The 19,267-nt window shown below is 39.4% G+C and overlaps 2 protein-coding genes across 4 annotated transcripts; one reads left to right on the forward strand and one right to left on the reverse strand.

Annotated features, from left to right (window-relative positions):
- Positions 1 to 200: 200 nt before the first annotated feature.
- LOC149941428 (uncharacterized) lies at positions 201 to 2,498 on the forward strand. Its single transcript, XM_090179470.1, has 6 exons — positions 201 to 856; positions 1,565 to 1,686; positions 1,729 to 1,873; positions 1,946 to 2,046; positions 2,112 to 2,331; positions 2,398 to 2,498. The coding sequence occupies exons 1-6, from the start codon at positions 643 to 645 to the stop codon at positions 2,496 to 2,498; spliced, it is 903 nt and encodes a 300-aa protein (XP_090035596.1). The 5' UTR covers positions 201 to 642.
- Positions 2,499 to 9,741: 7,243 nt separating this feature from the next.
- vri (nuclear factor interleukin-3-regulated vrille) lies at positions 9,742 to 17,458 on the reverse strand. Of its 3 annotated transcripts, none has more exons than XM_090178408.1 (2): positions 16,519 to 17,458; positions 9,742 to 13,063 (listed from the first exon to the last, which is right to left on the reverse strand). In XM_090178408.1, the coding sequence occupies exons 1-2, from the start codon at positions 16,536 to 16,538 to the stop codon at positions 11,374 to 11,376; spliced, it is 1,710 nt and encodes a 569-aa protein (XP_090034534.1). In that variant the 5' UTR covers positions 16,539 to 17,458; the 3' UTR covers positions 9,742 to 11,373. The 3 variants fall into 3 exon arrangements, with proteins under 3 accessions (XP_090034534.1, XP_090034533.1, XP_090034535.1); XM_090178407.1 differs by lacking the exon at positions 16,519 to 17,458 and adding an exon at positions 15,368 to 15,554; XM_090178409.1 differs by lacking the exon at positions 16,519 to 17,458 and adding an exon at positions 14,134 to 14,199.
- Between the last annotated feature and the right edge of the window lie 1,809 nt (positions 17,459 to 19,267).

The following is a 19,267-nucleotide window of genomic DNA, read 5'->3' on the forward strand; positions in this document are numbered from 1 at the left end:
TTTGTTTCGTTTCATAGCGATAGTATTATGGCAGTTTTTTTACGAGTTATTAGGTTATGATTGTTAATTTTGACTTTCACTCGAGTTTCAAATGTCGCGCATACCGTTTCAAGCGCGCCAAAATTGTTTCGCAAGAAACGATCAGTCTGGAAAGATATTTCACCAAGGTCAAAGCCGCGCGCTCGTTTCGTTATAGTATAAACCTTTTGGTACCTGAAATTTTTGGCCTCGCGTTTCACGGGCTTTACAGCGCGAACAGAACTACAAGGTGATACGCTTTAGGCCCTAAAGTGGAGATAGCCCCAAGGAAGCGAAGAGCATTCCTATGCCTATTGTCCGAAGCCAGGAAATAGTCCGAGTGACCTTGCTACCATAGTCTCTATGTTGCTACTTTTATCTCCGATTCTCGGTATTATTCGAGTGAAAAAGAGCGCGGGTAAGGTAAAGACTGCATAGATCCCGGTTTGGCGAAGAAAAATACTGATCTATTTTATTGGCAATTCGCCATATTCGAGTCTTCGACACTTTTGGTCAGCTGTTTCTTCTTCAAGCTAGTGTCTTTGAACGACTTTCGCAACTTCTTTTTAGCGTGTAGATTGGGCAGGTTCGTTTTCTAAGACTGGATTGTAGAAATTAATAATAATGAATGGAAAATCAAACGGGCTTCATATGTTAGTGCAGTGGATTGACTCTGATGTTAAAGATGTCTATCCAATTAGGAAGATAGTTAATAGTGCACTCTCCACCAAAATTGCTCTTGCCAATGACTTTGATGAGTTTATTAACACCGTCACGGATATAGATTGGGATGTAAGCGGAAAAGAGGAGTGCGCTCCAGGAGAGCTAATTGCATTTGGTAAGTTCTCTAGAAATGTCTTTTATATTTTCAGTTTAGGCTTATAAAACCGGGCTTAGACTTTGTTTATGAAACCAAAGCTTATTTTTATACTGAATTAAATGTGTGGTAAAAATAACACTTCGATTTATTGAACCCCGTTTTATCAGCGTCGTCTTAATATGGCATTACACGGTTTTTCGTACCGTTTAATTAATTAATAATTATTGTTAATAATAGTTATATTAACACTTGTTAATAGTGTGGAAAAAATTTCAGGAACGCTATGATGTAAAATTCATTTTTATCATTTCAATTATAAAATTAGTATTATTACAAAATTATTAATTATAACTAAAGTAAAATGAACCAATATAAAGTTAAATTCCTAGAGGTCGGGGACGGTGTAAATTGATTTTTTTCGGTAAAAAAATGTAAAAAGAAATTTACCGGTTAATATTTCGGAAAATGATTAAAAAACATGTATCGAAAAAAAGTCGTTTTGGCGATTTATTTTACAAATTTATCAAAAAATTAATCGGATAATACAGAAATATAAATTACTTGATCGAATCTTTTTACGAATAATTTTGAGAGATTTATCTATTGAATAAAAGTTAACCATCGCCGACCTCTATAAATCTCATTATTTAATAATATTCTGAATAATTATTACTTTATGATATTATTACTGTTTTTAAATTGTAATAAAAATAATTTTAATTACAGGATCTGCTAGTGACATGGAAAAACTGTTTAAAAAAAATCTAAAGGTGTTAAGTCAACAAAAGCGAAAAAAACCAACGCTGCGGTTAATGAGGTATTATGAACTGAATACGAAGGCTAAATTGGTAGTCTGCACAATTTAATTTCAATTATTGTTATTTTGTTAGCAAAATAAAAAAATTTTGGACAATTTAAGTGGATCTTCTAGGGATTCTACCGAAAAGGAAATGGAACTTCTCGAAAAAATTTCAAAACTGAAGGAAAAAAATAAAAGATTGAAAGACGAAGTTCATTCATTAAGGGAAATGTCGGGTATTAATTATTTATCTACACAGACATAAGATTTTCCTTCCTTTTGATTGACATGTATTTTATATTTTCCAGATGTTGGTATATGGATAAAAAAGTTAAAAAAAATGCATAGCAAATGCCACAACAACGAAGGCAAAACTCCTATTACCGAACAAGAAAAGGAGGTGGAAATGGTAAATTTAAAAGTTAAAATTATAATTCCAAAAGTATATATTTAATTTCTTAATTTTCTGAGCAGATTGACATTGGAAACAATGTCAAAATTAACAAAACGGATTTGGCTAATGCAGAGTATTCCGCCAGCGGAAACGGCACATTTTTTGCACGAAATCTCCTAATGTGCATGTTTAACCGAGAGGAATTGGCGAGTGGATCGCTTTCGGGGAAAGTATCGAACGCCCATAAAGCCTGCCCCCCGAAAACAAAATTGGATCCACAAAAGATTGATGCGATCATAAGTACTATAGTTTTTGTAAATATATTGTTCGGTTGAAATTATAAAACTAATTAAGTTAATTTTTCAGATTTAACATCCAAAAGGTTTAATTTACCATCGATGAAAATAAAAAAAACCATTCAGGATAAAATAAAAGAAATATCAAGAAAAGAGAAAACAAATAATTAATCAATTAACTTAATTGTTATAATTTGAATAAATTTTGGTTGTTAATAGTACTGGACAAATTCATTCGCATACTTAAAAAAATATCCTTGAATTGTACACAATGGTAACTGTGTTACAAAATTGTGATCAATAATACCATCCAGCGTAGAAGGGGCGAGACCTTAGAGGGGGCAGAGCTAAGGGGGGAGAGAACCCAAAGGGGGGCAATAGCTAAGGGGGGGGGGGCGGAGCGAGAGAGTGTACAATAATATTTCTAAAGATATTCTTTAGAAAAATGTATGGGTATTTATAGAGAAAAACTTTATAAAATTCTATAGGAAAACCCAATGTTTTTCTTTAGAAAAATGTATGGGTATTTATAGAGAAAAACTTTATAAAATTCTATAGGAAAACCCAATGTTTTTCTTTAGAAAAATGTATGGGTATTTATAGAGAAAAACTTTATAAAATTCTATAGGAAAACCCAATATTTTTCTTTAGAAAAATGTATGGGTATTTATAGAGAAAAACTTTATAAAATTCTATAGGAAAACCCAATGTTTTTCTTTAGAAAAATGTATGGGTATTTATAGAGAAAAACTTTATAAAATTCTATAGGAAAACCCAATATTTTTCTTTAGAAAAAGGGGCCAATATTCCGAAATATTCTTTAGAAAAATCTAAAGGAATTCTTTAAAAATTTATATTTAAATTTCCTTTAGAAAACCCAAGAAAATTTCCATAAGGGTATCCTTTTTATCCGGCGAAATAATATTTTTAAAATTGAACGCGTCGTTTTAATTAAATAGACGCGCGGGTCCAATTAGGCGGCCGGGTCCGGTTTAACTATATCATCTCGAATGACCTTAATTCAGTTTAAATATGTGGATTAATTATAATTAGGTTTTAATCGTCTTATTATCGAACGACCTTCGCCGCCAGTAAATATATATTTAAATAAGGGGACTATTTTTTACCCGATTGTCGTATTTTCTTACTAATTGGAGACTGTTTTCGCCATAAATTCGGAATGTGAAATTAAATTTGAAACAGAGCGTTGGTTCGTTGCCTCATATTCGTTTTAACACGGTTATAGTACCGCCGGAAGTCATTAATAATATCCTATAAGTGAGTCAGTTTCCCATAATAATTACTGACTGCAATGTGTGGAGCAGTTTCATGCAGCATTTAAAAAAAAATCAAATATATATTGAAATTAGAGAGATTAAGATATTAAATATTAAATAGCTACATTCAAATTAAGAAACTTATTTATCATTTAATATTCGTTGCTTCTGCCAGTACCATTTAGTCAACATTCAATTGAAAGTACAAAGGGGGGGGGGGGTTAAGAGCCAGGCGATGGGCCCTTATCTTACCGGGTCCCTAAAAAGCACGCTCGTGGGCTCTTTCCCTTGGCCCCGGGGATTATTTATTTAATAATTTGGTATTTAATGATTTGCCAATTTAATATTTTTAGGAAATCACTCTATGATGATTTTACAATATTTACGTTGGAAGCCTAGTACTTTTTTTAAGAGCGAATGACATTAGCAGGATAGGGTTACTTTAGAAATACGAAGAATTTTGGAGGTGGATACTTCTTTCGTAAGTTATGTATTATATACTTCTGGTGATATTTAAAACCTACACCACTATTGTGACGACAACAAAAAGTTTCATAAGAAAATGTTATTTGAATGAAACATTATCCCAACTTATCGCTCTATTTTTGGGGGCTCGGCTCGGTCCTAATACACGGTAACATCCCGTTGGAAATAGTTTGTTACGGCACCCTTTTGACCGGTTATACGAGACGAGTGCCCTCAAAAAAAGATGATACTAGGGCGAACCTTCTCAAACAGTCGAGCCGAAGAGAGAGCTAGACCTTCGGAAATTCAACTCGGCTTCACTCTCACGTGTATCTGAAGCCCGGCTTTGAATTGAAAGTCCCGGAAAAAGGGTCGTCTCTCCAACGCGTCTGCCCCTTCCCCCAAACGCGGCCCCTTCTCGTCATCTTCGCCGTTGAATGCGGAAACTGGTCTGGTTGACCCACATAACGCGCCGCGGAGAGAAGTATTATAATCACGCGGGGAAAATACACTTCAGCCTTTATTTAACGGGGAGAGAGAAAGCTAGACCCACACGCAAAATTTTCATCTTTTGGGTGGTTTTGAAGGTTACAGGGCGGACGCTCGTTTTCGCTCTTTGTGGTTTCTTCCGTCGACGTAACAGCGGCTTTTGATTCGCTGCGAACATGGAGAACTAATTGCAGTTCTTTAAAAATACTAAAACTTATTTGATCATATTACCAATTTGAGCAACCAATATTTGATCATATTACCAATTGGAGCAACCAATATTTTATTATATTACCAATTTGAGCAACCAATATTTTATCATATTACCAATTTGAGCAACCAATATTTTATCATATTACCAATTTGAGCAACCAATATTTTATCATATTACCAATTTGAGCAACCAATATTTGATCATATTACCAATTTGAGCAACCAATATTTTATCATATTACCAATTTGAGCAACCAATATTTTATTATATTACCAATTGGAGCAACCAATATTTGATCATATTACCAATTTGAGCAACCAATATTTTATCATATTACCAATTTGAGCAACCAATATTTTATTATATTACCAATTTGAGCAACCAATATTTGATCATATTACCAATTTGAGCAACCAATATTTTATTATATTACCAATTGGAGCAACCAATATTTGATCATATTACCAATTTGAGCAACCAATATTTGATCATATTACCAATTTGAGCAACCAATATTTGATCATATTACCAATTTGAGCAACCAATATTTTATTATATTACCAATTTGAGCAACCAATATTTGATCATATTACCAATTTGAGCAACCAATATTTTATTATATTACCAATTGGAGCAACCAATATTTGATCATATTACCAATTTGAGCAACCAATATTTGATCATATTACCAATTTGAGCAACCAATATTTTATTATATTACCAATTTGAGCAACCAATATTTGATCATATTACCAATTTGAGCAACCAATATTTTATTATATTACCAATTGGAGCAACCAATATTTTATCATATTACCAATTTGAGCAACCAATATTTTATTATATTACCAATTGGAGCAACCAATATTTTATCATATTACCAATTTGAGCAACCAATATTTTATTATATTACCAATTTGAGCAACCAATATTTGATCATATTACCAATTTGAGCAACCAATATTTTATCATATTACCAATTTGAGCAACCAATATTTTATTATATTACCAATTGGAGCAACCAATATTTTATCATATTACCAATTTGAGCAACCAATATTTTATCATATTACTAATTTGAGCAACCAATATTTTATCATATTACCAATTGGAGCAACCAATATGTTATCATATTACCAATCTGAGCCACCAAAAAAATTGAAGAACTAACAAAATAATATCAAATTATGAAAAATTAACGTAAACGTTTTTAGGCTAAGTATAATTCGCTCCCCTCAGTTAGGTGAAGCACTCATTTCTAAGCTACGCTCACTTTCAGACCACTCGATCATCTTGCTCATGAATAGCTAAATATAGAAGCCGCTCTCCTCTCAATAGTTGGAAATTTCCCCCTCATACTGACTTCAAACGCTACGACGCACTCCTAACTCATACGACGCACTCCTAACTCATACGATGCACTCCAAAACCATACGATGCACTCCAAAATCAGGTTAGCTTACCAAGAGTCACGCAGTGGCGGCCTAAGGGGGGGGGGCGGGGGGCGGTCCGCCCCGGGTACCAGGGCAACAGGGGGTGCCATCGGAGAAGCTCGAGGGGGGGGGGGGTGCAGATCAGAACGATTAAACTTGAAGAAGACGGACCCGTGAAAACTTCTCCACGGTCCTGGGGGTGTCACAAACCACTGCCGCCGCCCCGGGGATCCAGCCTCCTCAGCCGCCACTGGAGACACGTGTCCTTTTGGATCTCTGGTGTGTAAAATTACTTTGGGTTGTTGACCAATGAAAATTGGGACCTGTTGTTTCGTTTCAGTGGCGTAGCTAAGATCTCCGGGACCCCCACGAAACTATTTTGGGGGTGCTTATGCGTAATGGCGTTTATAGGGGAAGAGTAGATATCTAGCCCATAGATCGGTAGAAATGGGGGGGGTGAAGTGGAGTCTCCCCCTGTATTCCGTATTGCGGGCTCTGCTAGGGTTTCCTATACACCAATGCTTCTTTTAGTCATTGGTCATATTTACGCAATGTCATTGAAAATCCATCGAGCCATATTTACCGTAAACTGGGCCCCAACAACCGCCATTTACTTTCTTCGGAAATTCTCAAACTGTAAAAATGTTGAGGCTATTTTGTGAAAGCGTCGTTTTTCAAGTAGGTGGGTACCCTTCAAGGTTCGTCGAAACGATTTCTCTACGAGAGAAGAAACGCTAGTGGCGTGTTAAGGCTTTTCTCCTTGGTTCGCGAGAGGAAAACACAATTACCGTTTAATGGCGTTCTTCTCGTGGCTGATGATTCCGTCGAGAGAAGCCAGAATTAAGCTTAGAGTAATACTTAGGGTGTTGTTACGCGTATAGTTTCGCCACACTTCCATAATAGACTCTCATTGTTACTTTCCCGGCCAAACATCAGCGAGGAGGGTGAACGAGGGGTATGATTCCGCGAAGGTGAGAATCAAACGCGAAAATACTTTTCAAGGGTGGAAACTGTTAAACTCCGCAGCTTCGTTCTTGAAATGAACAAAACACGAGCAAAACGGGTGATTAATTGAGACCCGTATTTAATTCGAAAACACCCCTTTCCGGAGCAAGTTGCTTCGTTTTAAGACCTTCGCGGGCCTTCATTTTAATTGACTTTTTATACTCATACACTTCCTTGGGCCCCATTGGAATTTCATAGACCCTGGCCACAGTGTCCATTGCGCGATTTGTGCCCATTGGATTAAACGGCCCTGGCCAGTGTCCATTGCGCGAATTGTGCCCATTGATGAAACGGCCCTGGCCACAATGTCCATTGCGCGTATTGTGCCCATTGGATGAAACGACCCTGGCCAGTGTCCATTGCGCGAATTGTGCTCTTTGGATAAAACGGCCCTAGTAGTTTAAAATTGAACCTCTACCGCGGATCTAAATTTATCAGTATCGCTAATTTCTACAGGCATCGAGGTATCCTAACTACGACATCAACCCGTTAAAAACTACATAGGCTAATTGGGAAAGTTTATCAGAGTGTTTCCTGGGTTATTTCCGTCGGATCGATCTCGTTAACTGTCCCTCAGTTGGTAGCCCCGCAGCGTTCGTCTCGAATTTTGCAGCCTTTCGCCAGACTCGAAACGAAGCGGCTAGACTCAGCGAAAGCGAAGAAAACGTAAAATGTGGAAGAGAGCCTTTTATCAAAGCGTGTCTGTCCACCGAGCCCGAGCTTTCCAGCGAGCCCCGAAATTAGGTCAACATTTTTAGGTGTTCTTCTCTTTCCATAGTTTTTCCTCTTCTCGCTTTCGAGGTCGTCATTCAGAATGGTAATTACGTTGATTACTCCGGACGTGGGTGGAGATTCGTTCCCGAAACGAAGCTGGGATTAAAAGTATTTTGGAACCAATGTTTCTCCTATTTTTAATTTCTCCACAGTCGTCCCTAGTGACGCGAAATAAAGACTGCTCAGGCGTCAATGTACGAGCCACGACGAACTCTAATGGCTTGTACGGTAAACGCAATTAATAATATTCTAAATTACAACGCAGTCGCGTTGCCAGATATTCGGCAAGGAGGAGGCTGACTGAGGGGGCAAAGTTTAATTTGATAATCAACGCTATGTTCTTTAATATATTGCGCCAATTTCTTCAAGGAATTTGCCAATAAACTCATTTATCGTTTGTTGTGTAAATTTTATTATTAATAGAGTTAACTATTCTGTAAGGTATATCTGAAATTTGTCTTAGTATATTCAAAACACAAATTGTAAAATAATTTGTCCGTGATCGCTCTTTCGTTGAAGAAATTGAACTGCCAGTAACGTTTAGGCGCTGACTCTCTGTTAATGTTCATTCTAATTAGAGTAGATCAATTACGCGCGAGGAGACTCGCGTTTTAGTACTCCGGGAGCCTTGAATGGACTCGCGTATTTGCGAGAGGCGAATGAAGGCGACCGAAGGTTCCAGCGTGAAAACGTGCTGTTCCTTCGTAAACGTACACCGCGGAATATCTCAAATGAAATTGTAATCGTTTTCAATATCAGCCCGTTATTTCTCAGCTTGGAGCAAAAGTGCCGCTTCGCGTCATTTCCAGCGTCCTTCCTTCGACGAATATCTCAATCACGAGCTTTCGGTTTTTAAGCATTTTTAGGGTAAAATACGATTCATTTCACCCTATTATTTTTAAGAACTTTATCGCTCGAAAGTCTAGTTTCCGCCAAAGTCTCCGCGTCGCAACTATGCGTATTTTTGACGGTGTATACTATATTTGCGGAAATAGCTCGCTCGATTAACAAAGAAACCGATAGTGAGGCGACAGGAAAGCCGCGTTCACACTAGACACTTTGAAAACGTTTTAAAACGGTTTCGAAAGATCAAATTGTAAAATTTTGGCGTCAAATGTATTTTTCGTATTCCTATTAATAGAGTTGACACCGAAAATGTTCAATTTGATCTTTCGAAACCGTTTCAAAACGTTTCCAAAGTGTCTAGTGTGAACGCGGCTTTAGTGGAAGCCAGAAACGAAGGGTAAAGTCTGCGCGCATACGTACAGTTTTTTGGCACCGGATTGTAGCTTCCTTTTTCTTTCGACGGTGAAAAGAATTTTAAGAATTTGCGCTAAAGCTTCTTCGTCTTCTATTCTCGTAATTTGAATAATTCTGGTGGGAGGTTGTAATCGTAATATTATATTCGACAAAGAATTTCGATTTATTTATATCATATCCTCTTTAGATTACCAGTTTGAAGAATTTCGCATTTAGCTTTTATCGTCACGAACCGTCGCTTTTCTCATTACAAATGCCCTTTTTCGTATAAATTGAGATATTTGGTTGTAGTAAAAGACTTGTTTTTAATAATTTTGAGTAATTTTCTTAGACGGTTAAATTAGCAACTTTCAATGAATATTGTGAACGAAAACCCAATCTGATTTATACGAACTAGAGTCGAAACTGTTCACTGACGAAGTTGACCAAAATTTTCGCGTAGATTCAAATAAAATAAGCGGATAATAAATTTTTCAAATATCTTTATTTTTCTCTCTTTATAACAGACAAATGTTTTCAACAGGGGCGATGTCACAATGTGAATAATAATAATAAAGTAATAAGTAGATTTTTCAAACCCTCGATTTTTGGCATCTGACACTAGAATAAATATTTTGTTATTTTCACGGGTTTTTAATTTGTTCGTCTTTCGGGACGAATTGACAAAACAAAAAATAACCCCGAATGTTCCCGTTAGATTTTTGGACAATAATTTTTATTTATTTTTTATTTTTATATATATTCAATTTATCTGGAAACATCTCGAAAGTCTTAGGCAACGTCATATAGGGAAAGTCATACTGAACTCGATCTTAATTGCTATTCTACAAAGGGTAATACTTCCCCTTTTTTTATGAAAGTAACAAATTTATTTATTTGAATCTCCCGAGCGGCAACCTTGGGTCTATTAAATCGTGCGATTGAAATATATATATACTTTTTGTATTGACAAATATGTAAATTTTCTTCGGTGATGGGGAAAGGTAGCTTCTACAGTTTCTAAATTGTAGAAAATGAATTAGTATCTTTCATTTAACGTGTTTGTTTATTTACGCACAATTTCTTGAAATTTTCGCTTTTTGTAACAGGCAGGGAGCCAACCTTTTGGCACGGGGCAAAAAATTGGCTTTCGCGATGGGTTTTGATTTGAGTTAATGTTCAGGAACACCACGTACAAAAATGGATGTTTCGAGGGATATTTCAACGCCGGAAAGGTAAGAAAGATAGCGCTAAGTTCTTACCATTACTGACAAATGAAATTTCATTAACCTCTTATTAATACTTTCGGAATTTAAAAAGAATAATCAACATTTTTGAGCGGAAACATCAACAATTTTGCGTCATTTTAACCGTAAAAATTTATTATAAATGCTCGGAATTTTAATATTACTTTTGTCCCGCTCCGTAAGAATCCATAAGCTCGTGATAAAGGCTTTATATATACGTGTATTATAAATATATTATCAACATACATATTATACGTATAGATATATTTATTTCATTCAAACGGCCAAGTTCTTCGGTAATAATTCATTTGGTTTGATATACTTGTAAGTCACGTAGTGGTCAAGCGAATGAAACGGCCATTCTAAGATATCTGTCACGTGATTTTGGTAATGATATTTTTCACTCTTAAAACTGTAACACCAAATTTGGGGAACATTTTTTAAATAATTTCTGTAAAGATTTCAAACGAGTATAACGATAATTGGTTTGACGTAATTGGCGAATGACCATCGTCCATAACCTTGCCAGTTACGTTAGAAAAAGCGGAATGTGAAATAAATATCCCTCGTAAACGATTTCAACGTAATCGAAACGTTTTACGTCACGCCGTAAGATCATATTCATATTTTTTTTTATTAATTTTAATATTTCTATATCTTAGTTGTAAAAAATCGACGCGAAACCTCGGGGCCGAGTTAGAGGGTGTGTACTCGACCTTCGGGCTCGGTTCGCCTTTTAACGTTCAGTTCCGGAATTTTATCCCTTTCCTCAAATGTCAAACAACTATCTCGGGGTTTAAATTCGTCTAGGATCACAGTTTAAAAATGGTTCTGTTTTATTTTAGAAAATGTTAGTTTGACGCGTGAAGCGTCCTTTCAATACCGACGTTGGCTCGATTGGTTTCAGTAATATTGAGCCGATGGAATGCCTGGCTCCAGCATCATGACTTTCCTCATCGGAACGTAGTCGGAGTCCCTGTTGTTGTTACTCATCAAGATCTCTTTCAAATTGGCCACTTCGGACGCCAAGCGGACCATCTCGGACTTCAGGGCGTGATTCTCCGTTTCTAGATTATCTCCGGGCCTGGGCGCGTCTCTTTCGCCGTGAATAGTCGAGGCGGCCGCTGGTGGTGGTTGAGAGGAGGTCGGCCTGGGACTGGTGGCTCCCGGCTTGGGCGAGATTTCCTCGTGGCCCCGATATCGCCTCTGTTTGTGTTTGTTTCGAGACTCCCGGTTGGCGTTGCTGGCGTTGGAATGAGACTCTCGCGCCGAGGAATGAGACTCTCTGGAGCTGGTACTCGGTCGCGGCTCCTCCTGGTCGTTGACCGGCGGCGAGTCGGCAGGATCGTGTCCGTGGACGCTGCCGGCGCTGTCGCCGTCCGAGGGGCAGGAACTGTCTTCGCGGTTGCTGGTGCAGCTGCTTCTTCCGCTGTCTCCGGGGCTGATGGGGTGCATGTTCGCGGATCCCGATTCCCGGTCGCCGATTCTCGATTTGTGCCTCAGTTTGTGGGGCAGCGAGAAATGGGCGCCAGGTGGCATGTTGATGACTTGAGAGTGCGCCAGGACGGCGGCCGACGAGCCGTGGATCGTGTCTTCGCCGTAGGACCACGAACCGATCGAGGAACCGGCCGAATCGATGTCATCGGGTGAGTTCCGGTTGGCGGGGTGTTGACTCGATAAGTGGTGGGCCGGACCTGGGACGACGTCGTCGACGCCGCCGTGGATCGGGGATCCGGCGACGGGATAGCCGTACGCGTGGTGGTGAGGGTGCGGTGGGTACGGGGGCCCGCTCTGGGAGCGCTGGTCTCCGTGAACGTCTACGTGGCATTCAATGTTCTCTTGTCCGCGCTCGGCGACGCCGTACGCGTTGCTCAGGGCCGCCGAAGCTCCGCCGTCCGGGCTTAAGGGCGAAGGGGCCACGACGATGGACGGTAACATCGAGGATAGGAATTTGTTTCTTCGGGGAGACACCATCGGAATTGGGAGCCCGTTGTCCGACACGAGAGTCTGTACTCCGAAATGGTCTTTCAGAGCGACCAATTCGGCTTTAAGGATGGCGTTCTCTTTGGAGAGTTCGAGGACGCGCGATTCCAAGACCATGTCGTTGATCCGACGCTTTTCTCTCGACCTCTTGGCCGCTTCGTTATTCCTTCGGCGACGGTCCCAGTAGTTCTCGTCCTTCTTCGAATCCGGGATGAACTCCCGCTGTTTTCTGGCCGGGAACAGGTCCCTGCTCTTGACGTGCGAGGTCAAGTCGACGGGAATGACTCCCGGGGGACCCGGTTCGCCCATGCTGTGCGGGGACAGGCTTCGGTGATGAGGATGCAGGCGATGGTGAGGAACGACGGACATCAGCGAGTCCATGGAGTTGTTGGGCGACATGGCCGGGCCCGAGGGACCCAAAGGTGACGCGACGCCCATGGTGGGTGAGTGAGCGTGCGACTGTCCGTGTAGTGGCATGGTGAGGTTGATGGCCGGCGGCTCGGGGGAGGACATCATACGGATATGCTTGGCACTCATCGCCGGGTCTCCGTCAGCTACCATCATTTCGCGAGGATCGAAACAGACTGGTTCATGTGGCCCTCGAGATATCCTGAAGGAACGAAAGAAAAAAAGTTCGATTAGTTTTAAAATTCGGATTTATTTATTAGTTTCTTAGCCACTACATTCCAACAACCCTCCCTGTCGGGGTCGAAGAAATTGCTGACGCTTTATTACGAATAAAATTTAAATTTCCAAAGGAATGATATAATATATTTTCAACAGAAGTCAATCGTGTCGCAATATCCCCTTCGCCCGCCTTGTTATATCGAATATAAGTTGCCTTTCCGTATGACAAATGGCACTCTATATAAAATACTCGGTATCTGTCCCGTTCTCCTTATTTCGCTACCAATCTCGGCAAGGTCATATTTCTGCCCCCCGCTTTTTATCCAAGATATCCGGCCGCTTTCAGGCGCGAATGGAAATCTATTTTAGTATTGAACCACCCCCCCCCCCCCCTTTCCATTAGTTCTCCGAGAAAACTGAGTGATTGTTTTCAAATTTAAAAGAGAAAACTTTCTCCTTTAAAATTTTCTCTTAAAGTTACGTATAGATAGCGAAAAAGATTGCGAAGAAAATTTGAAAAAATGCCTTCTGTCCCTCTCATAAATAACTGTAAGTACGGACATTTGTCTTATTTTTGTCGAAATGAGTTGGAAAGTTGTCCAATAAAAATTCTTTCATTTTCGTTTTCTCCCGATGTAATTAATCGTGCAGCGCCTAAATATAACGATTTTATAGTATAAACAGGTCGAAAGTGTTTCCCGTTTCGTTCGACAGATGTCGCCAGCGAGCTCCTTTCGCGGTGGCGTGCCGATTACGTAACCGAGCCAATAATCTATAATTGGGTGCGCGGTACAAGTATACTTGTTTACTACTTTTGCGTAGGGAACAGGCGGGGAATTCTATACCCGGCGACTGAGTGCCTGTACCCTTAAGGGAAAGCCGACCAGAGGGGCTCTTATATAACCGAGAGATTTCGAGGCAAATCGTCGGAAACTGGGAAGGGGGGGGGGGAATTACAGCTGCCCCACTGCCGTAGCCTTTCTTTTTCTTTAATGCGACTCAAATTGTTATTAAATTATTCAGCCCTTCGCCCCGAGTGAAAAACAACTTTACTTTTTGGGTCTTTTTTTTCCTTTTCTTAGTTACACCTTTCGACCCTAAACGCGACTAGTGGTTTCCCTTTAAACGTTCATAATTATGTCAAAAAATATTCGACTGTATTAATTTTCAAACACACATTAATGATTATCCAGCGCGATAAATCAAGGTATTTTAACTGTCACGAGCCTTATTGTTTCCACGCAAAGTCAAACGATTTGATACTCGAATATCGTCGTAATTTCTCGAAGCGGGATTTCATTTTCAATTGAAACTTTTATTTTATTAATAAATGAAATCGTATATTGCTAAGTTCTATTGACTAATCTCGCGTCACAATGGGCAATAATTTGCCGTCGTTTACGATAATAAAAATAAACCCATAACACTTTATAACTATTGATTGGAAATCGCTATACAGGTATAGATTTGTCGAAGTGCACCCTCCATTTCCCCGTTAACCTTTCGCCAATTTTGATACGCGAATATCGATTTTTCGGGGATGTTTTTGTACGATTTTCTTATTTCATCACGCGTAGCAGGTGCGCCGTCAGAATCTTTTCGAAAACAAACTTATTTAAACGACCAAAATAATGTTTACGGGCGACACTGGTTCGTCAGGGTTAGATAGATCTAGTAGAATAAACGAGCACGTACCAAATAACATCTGTGTGTCTAGTTGGATCAATCGAAATTAAAAACTGCCCCACCAGCTGCCTTATGTAACGGGGATGCTTACATTTTTCTCATTTCAATTGAAATCGTTTCTTAACTAAATAATAATAATAATATAAAAAATGATAAAAATAACAAATACGTTAGCGAGTAAAATAGTACTACAAAATATGACCTTGCCAAATATGAAATTTTGTATATTTGGCGCGTTTCCAAAACGAATAACTGAGAATCAACGCTTAATTGGTTATTATTTTTGATTTGTAAAATTGGTTGACTCGATATTTAATCAGCTAGAGAATGATAACTTTTCTTTTTAAAACTAAATGAAGATAAATTTATTAAATTTCTAAATCACGTTTTCTAGTTTCTCGGCAGATTCGCTAATTGTTCTACGGCGGTAACAAATTGGGAAATTCTTAAATAACTCGAGTTAAATTCTTGGACACGGGAATCTAAATCTTAATTTCTAGCGCGCGATAAAACGGTAAACGCGGTGCAAAAGGCGAACTCAACGCTTTTACCGTAGGAATCTTATAATCTTGCCTTATAATAGTAATAAAGAAAAAAGTACCGCTGGTTAAAGATGTTTGCGGTGACTCTAAACAAAGTCGCGTAATCCATTTTCACGTTTAATTGTTCCACTAATATCGTTCACAAACTACGGGTTAAAAAGTTCTCCGAAGCTGTCTCTATTTTCCGTCGATCTGACGGTATAGAAGTGGGAGGCATTCGCCAGCAAACGTTGAGGTACGAGGGTAGGGGGGGGGGGCAAAAGACCATTACTTCAGAATAATTACGCGTTGAAAAGGGGGGCGTAAATATACCTTTTAATTACCTTCACCCGAAATAAATAATTTCGCTTTGAAAATGATGACAACGTTTCTACAACGTGTAACAATCGTTACTAGCATTCTGTACTAATAGCGTTCTCCGCCGGGACAGTCTAAGATCTTCAAATCGTTGAAATTTTTGGGATGAAGGTAGGGGTGAGTGGAGCGAAAAGTCTGTTGATATTTGCGTCTACCCGTGGAAATTGACCGTCCGCGAATGGTCAAATAGAGTATGCCACTACCGCGTCGGTCGTTTTGAATGAATAGTCCATTAGTAGTTTTCATCGACTTGGCGTTCGCGTGAATAGATGTTGAAAAGTAATCGTTATATTTCACCTTCCCAGAATGCGAAAAAACAGCGTCGTTTGTTGATTCGGAGACAAAGTTTTCGCGTTAATTGCGAAATGGCCAGGCGCCTTACGAAAAATTTTACCGTATAGATCAGTTGGCACGCGTATTCTTATAATATATTTAAATTTTAGTTTAATACCAAACATTTAGGCGGTTCGTGATTATAAGTATCAGGGGCGACACTAGGAGATTTTTCTCAATTGTGGGCCCCCGATATATTGACTTAAAAATATAAATTTTGCTAAGATTTAAGCATAAATCGACTCGTGGAAGCCCCTTAAGTCGATTTATGGGCCTACCCCTCTGATAAGTACGTAGTTTTACAGGCGGCGTTGGAGAAATTGTCATTGATTAAACGAGCTGACAGATTTGGTAACCTTTTGCCAACCGAACCCTGCTTAATTATACAAATTGAAAATACCCTTTTCTATATAAAAATTTTAGTTTAAAATATTCTAATTTAACATTGACGATGAAGAATAATCCCAAAAAAAATGGTTTAAATAAAAATAAATAGAAAAATAAGAGAATCTGATCCTACCTATTACCCGAAATTGTCATTCAGGCTTTTGAAATGCGCTGTGATTTCTCGTCAGTTTCAATGCGACGCGTTCAAATAATCCAATTGGGCCTTTTCAATTTGGCGCTAGCCGCGCAAACTTTTTAAATAGCGGCGAAACACGTTGTCGCGAAACTTCGGATGGACTGCGTGAGTACGAGACGAAAGGGTTGGACGACTCTTCGCCGAGAACGAACCGAGCCAAGACTTTGGCGCGTGACAGCAACGGTTCCTTCCTCCGAAAAAAAATGTATTTTTCAAGGCTCGATCCCGTTTTAATTTTCTCGCTTCGAATATATCGGAAACGGTTCTTTTTCCGTCTGTTTGGGAAGTACGTGAGAGAGAAGCTCGCTTCCTCTTCGCTACCTGCCCGTTCTTCAAAAATCAGGTCAGGGTGGATGGATGTCTTTAATTCTACGGCTCTCTTCAAAATTTCGCTAGTTCGCGGGAGAGGTGCGCTCCGCCAAATGAACACTCGCTTATTTTTCTCTCGCAGACACCGTATTTAACTGGGCCAAGGTGACGCGCGCTCCGGAGTTCCGCCGAACGCCCGACGACGACAAAAAGACGATCAACGCCGGTGACTTCTATTTCGTATTAGTTGTCAAAGTTTTCACTTTCAATTTTTACCGTTTTTTGAAACACTAAAGGTTTTTTTTTTATATTTAAGAATATGTCGACTCTTTATTTTCATTCTACCGAAATGATTATTATTAGTTTAATTATTGTTAATTAAAGACTGTATCTCTATTAACCTTCCTTCTTTACGGGAAGATGCAAATCGAATGATGGTATTTGAGAGCGCTCGAGATGAACGCGTTTGTCTCGTTCGGAAGATTGAATCAATCTGAAGGTTTCCGCCGATCCGTTTTCCCTCTCTCCCTCTCTCTCTCTTTCCGTATTACGCAAAACTTGTTTTGAAGTCATTTTGCGCGCGGGGAGGGACGGAAATAAAACGGGAGGGGGGTTTGTCGAAACGCTTTCCCCCCGACTGTACCCCGCTGAATGGCTTTAACCGGCGCTGTCAGGTAACGACGGGGCGCTCGTATAGCGGTTCGACGACGAGCTAGCGCGGGTAAGAATCGATCTATTCGCTGGCGAAAGGGGTGGGGCGGGGGCTAAAAACACCACGAGTCAAAAACATCACGTGCGCGTCAGGTTCGGCTCGCCCGCCACACTGCTTCCGTCGCTCCGCGTGTTTCTGGGTTAAATTTAGGATATCGTTTTATCGCGTCGAGATGACCGTTACGCTATGTTTTCTCTCCGCCGGCCAACTTACACCCGGAACTCTCTCTCGTGGTCTAGAGGGTGTTATTTGGTAGCGTCTTCGTAATTGGGGAAAAGTGACGCAAAGGAAGCCCGTTATCCGATTATAGAGATTATTTTGGGAACTTTTTCTTTTTACTCATTCTCGTACGGATCGACAGTCGTAATTCCCTCTTTATTAGCATTTAGCTGTTTTCGTGATTAGATAATTGTCGTGCTATAGCCAAATTGATATTAGAGAAATGTTGTTGTTAAGCGTCGTTCGATAATCGACTGATTGTCCCTAAAAATTGCTAACTTGTTACTTTTTATCCGATAATTTTTTTTTAATTTTTGGATAAGATACCGTTGCTTTACATAATATTATTATTTTAATTTTTAACTGCAATATTGCTCAGCCTAGAATGGCTGACCCCTGGTGACAGAAGTGACAACTGCCGATTTTTCTAAATAATATTACTAAGCGAAATAACTCGAATACTGACTTTGAACCAGGGCCGTCTTAAGGCATGGGCTAAATGGGCTACAGCCCAGGGCCCGTAGCCCGTTTTGGGGCCCCGGAAAGGCCAGCCATACAGCCTATACTCTATAGGATAAGGGTTTAGTTGGTTAAATATTATTTATGATCATTTAATATTACGTATCTTTTAGTTAGGTCTAAAGTAGTTTGACTCATCGCCACATCGCGTATCATAAGGTACCAACAATTTCTAAACCCTAACAACGAATCACTGTCAGTAAAAATTTTAATTTCAGGAAGCTTATGTTATACTTTTGAAATTAATTGTTTTTGTTTTATTATTGTGTAGTTCAATTTAGACAACGGACATACAAAGGCTGACCGTTGGGGATCGCAAAGGTCTTAAGAAATAATTTAGCCCAGGGCCCCAGAAGGTGTTAAGACGGGCCTGTGACTTTCATCGGTTAAATATGATTCACAAATCAGTAACTATCCCTACTGATTTATCATTTATCATTTAAAATTTTTGGATCCTAAGGGGGTAAATTCACTGCCATTTGAAATCGCGTACAGCGAGCGTATAACTTTAGTGGCTGAGATGTATACCTTTCTATTAAGAGATATCTAACGTACTTCGGCGTTTGAATAAGAAATTATCAAATTATTTATTTTTATTCATAACCGCAAATTATCCAAACAATATACGGAAAAACCGATTATTTTTGCGTGTTAAATCGTTGTGTATTCGTATAAAATGTTCATAAAAACAATTAACCTAACTTTTTATGGTTAATCGAAATTTTGCCGGTTAATTTTGCCGGTTAATTTATTCGTTCCGCCGACCTCTACGCTGGAGGTTATTTGTCGATGATCGACTGGAAGCGCAATTCGCGTCACTTCCGGATTTTGTCACAACGTAAATGCAACTCCACTCGTTTGTAATTAGGGGGATGTTACGAAACTAGTATCGTCGAAAGTAAACCCCTTCCAGTCCCGCCTAATAGG

This window comes from Leiobunum rupestre, chromosome 6 (genome assembly GCF_980474605.1).
Source record: "Leiobunum rupestre chromosome 6, qqLeiRupe1.1.hap1, whole genome shotgun sequence".
Lineage (NCBI taxonomy): Eukaryota > Metazoa > Arthropoda > Arachnida > Opiliones > Sclerosomatidae > Leiobunum > Leiobunum rupestre.